The following is a 2,578-nucleotide window of genomic DNA, read 5'->3' as shown; positions in this document are numbered from 1 at the left end:
ACTCCCGCTGGCATACCGATAGCACTGCTTTATCAGCTTTTGAAAGTCCTTAACCCTAACCTAACCCTAACCCACATGGGTTGGTTTCATACGCCCATTCCGACTCAATGTCATCCACAAGGAATTTCACGTTCGGAGGAATCCTGAAATAGTCAGTCAGTCGGGCGACATTGCTACAAACTTAGGTCCAACTGACAGAGTCGGCTGGATATGGCTCAAGTCACAGCCGATCACCTGGAACAAACAGGTTCGGTCTCAGCATTCCATCCACTTTGTATCGCTCTCGACAGTAAGAGTACTCCTACCTCGGCCTCAGGATGTTTGTCCGCTACGATGAGTCAGCGTTATCCCTCGTCAGCCAAACCGAAGGAGTAATTAGACTTACCAAAGTCAATGGCCATATTCCAGTCCCGGTCCCCAGATCGATCACCCGCTGTGGCTTTCTAACTGGGGCAAGGTAGAGTTTTCTGTTCAAGAGCTGAAGGAACATCTCATGCATCATGTCCAAACGATCGCTTTCCAGCTCGTCATTCGGGAGTAGGTACGCTAGACAATAACGTTCAGTTTACAGATCTTGAATGGTAGTCAGGCAAGAAGAGGCCAGGTCCTACACCCATCGCGAAATCCATGGTAACGTCAGCCATTCTCATGGCGATACTCAATCACCGACGATGTCAGCGACGTGCTGTACGACGATCTATATGTTGAAGAGTACTATGCCTGAGCATGTCTTTGAAATCCGCGGCGCCGTGGCATCACATCACGTACAGTTCCTCGTCATAAGACGAGTCGTTTTCATACTGAACGTGTTCACCTAAGCAATGTTCTCCAATGTACAGCAATGGAGGGACATCATACTGAGGTATCCACCTCGACGTTCTCCGGGGTATGATCGGTGGTGACGGCTGTCTGTTCCTGACCAGGAGCTTCCGTCATGATGGAATACTTCTCCGATGAATATCAACAATCCTGAAAACGAAAAAAGAAAGCCGTGTTTGTTTTCATGTCCTTTTCGACCTGTACCTGGCAGCAGATTGCAAAAGTCAACAAGGTTTTATATGAGTTGCCCCTCTGCGGCCAATGCTCGGTATTCCGGCTTGGTATTGAAAGCGAAAGTGGTTAGCATCAGAATCTTATGTTAGTTCTCTGACGGCATTGCTGCATGTCTGCCAAAAAGGTAACAGGGGGGCTAGTTACCTCTGAATCTTCCTACCGTGCGATGATCTCCTCATGTCTATCACGCATCCGTTGCCTACTATCTACCACGCAGGAGGGGCCTGTGCGAGGCTGGATAGCGCCACCCCAAATGCCGATTGGTGAAGTTATGGGGTTCGTGCTCCACATGAACCTCGTCCGTGACTCTCAGACATGGTCCGCATCAACTGTTCTAGTTGTCATTTCTTGTAGTTTGAAATGACTGAAATTTTCACTGTCATTCCGACTTGTCATTTGCATGCCAAGACGCCATGATCAATGATGTTCGAGAAAGCGTACAGCGTACTCCTTGTACGGAGTTCGTGATTACAGAGGTTATGATCGTAGGTACTTCCAGGCTGACATTCCCTGGACCCAGCTCTGCACCAAGTTGAACTTAGCTTTGCGGCTGGATACTAATATAGAACCGCTTCGAAGAGGGGATTTTCCCATGGGTGAGGTCGGCACCAACAAAGAACTCCCGGAGGATTTCCATATCCGGGGCTATTCATGGAGTCGGCTGTACTACACGGGGGGCTTCTTCACAGATATGCCCGATGAGGAAGCCCGACATATTGAGATGCCCTCTTTTATCATCACGAGAGCACGGCGGAGCATTTGGTTGGGACTCTGCATCGCAGAGGTAAGTTCTATTCGGTGCCCGTCCTGAAAACATCCCCATGCTAACGTGAAAACTTGGAACGCTGGAATCACATTTGATGCCGAATCCGGGGGATTCGCTTCTACGGAATATGCCAGAAACTTGGTGTTAGAGCCAGCATCTCCCAGGCCACCGTACCTTGGCTAGGGCCCAGAGGTCACGTGGCCGCACAGTGTACATAGTTTTCTTCCTCGCATGTTTCTTCTCCATCCTTAGTGTCTTGAAAAAAGACCTGCGCTGGATTGACGGCCGACCCTTGTAGCTGTGCCTAGTACTGGGGTCATAACACTTGGAATCGTTCGGCCAACATCATACCGCCGCGGATTTTGACGTGGCTGCTTAACTGGCTTAGTCTCTTCGACCATTGGTGGGCAGTCAGTGAGGTTGACCGGAATCTTCTGATATCATGTTTTGCTATTGTGGACAATGTGAGATCGGAAGTCGCCAGTTTTGTTCCTGGTTCATTGAATGTTGCATCGTCTTCTGCCATCTTGGCCTGTCTGGTACTCATGTCGTTGTTTCAGTTTATCAGTTTGGCACATGTGAGGGACATACGAGTAGTTTCGTGGAAATTCTTGTTCTTTCGTTGCCAATCGATGCTTCGTGGATTTCCAGGTTTGCAGAATGAATGCAAAAGCGTAAGAGATCATTGGTCCCAACCATCGACCTGTTCTGAAGCAATTTTATCTCGAGTGTCCCGATTTCTGGTCCTGTTGGTACTGT

The 2,578-nt window shown here is 48.9% G+C and overlaps 1 protein-coding gene across 1 annotated transcript; it reads right to left on the bottom strand.

The window, feature by feature from the left end:
* Positions 1-636: 636 nt before the first annotated feature.
* Positions 637-936, bottom strand: VTN31DRAFT_3433 (uncharacterized protein; the record flags this gene model as incomplete). Its single annotated transcript, XM_069403712.1, has 3 exons — positions 637-697; positions 769-800; positions 859-936. The coding sequence occupies 3 exons, from the start codon at positions 934-936 to the stop codon at positions 637-639; spliced, it is 171 nt and encodes a 56-aa protein (XP_069260758.1).
* Positions 937-2,578: the final 1,642 nt, after the last annotated feature.

The sequence above is a fragment of the Thermomyces dupontii genome, assembly GCF_041956625.1.
Source record: "Thermomyces dupontii strain NRRL 2155 unplaced genomic scaffold VTN31scaffold_3, whole genome shotgun sequence".
Lineage (NCBI taxonomy): Eukaryota > Fungi > Ascomycota > Eurotiomycetes > Eurotiales > Trichocomaceae > Thermomyces > Thermomyces dupontii.
This window is presented reverse-complemented; position numbering and strand designations above follow the sequence as displayed.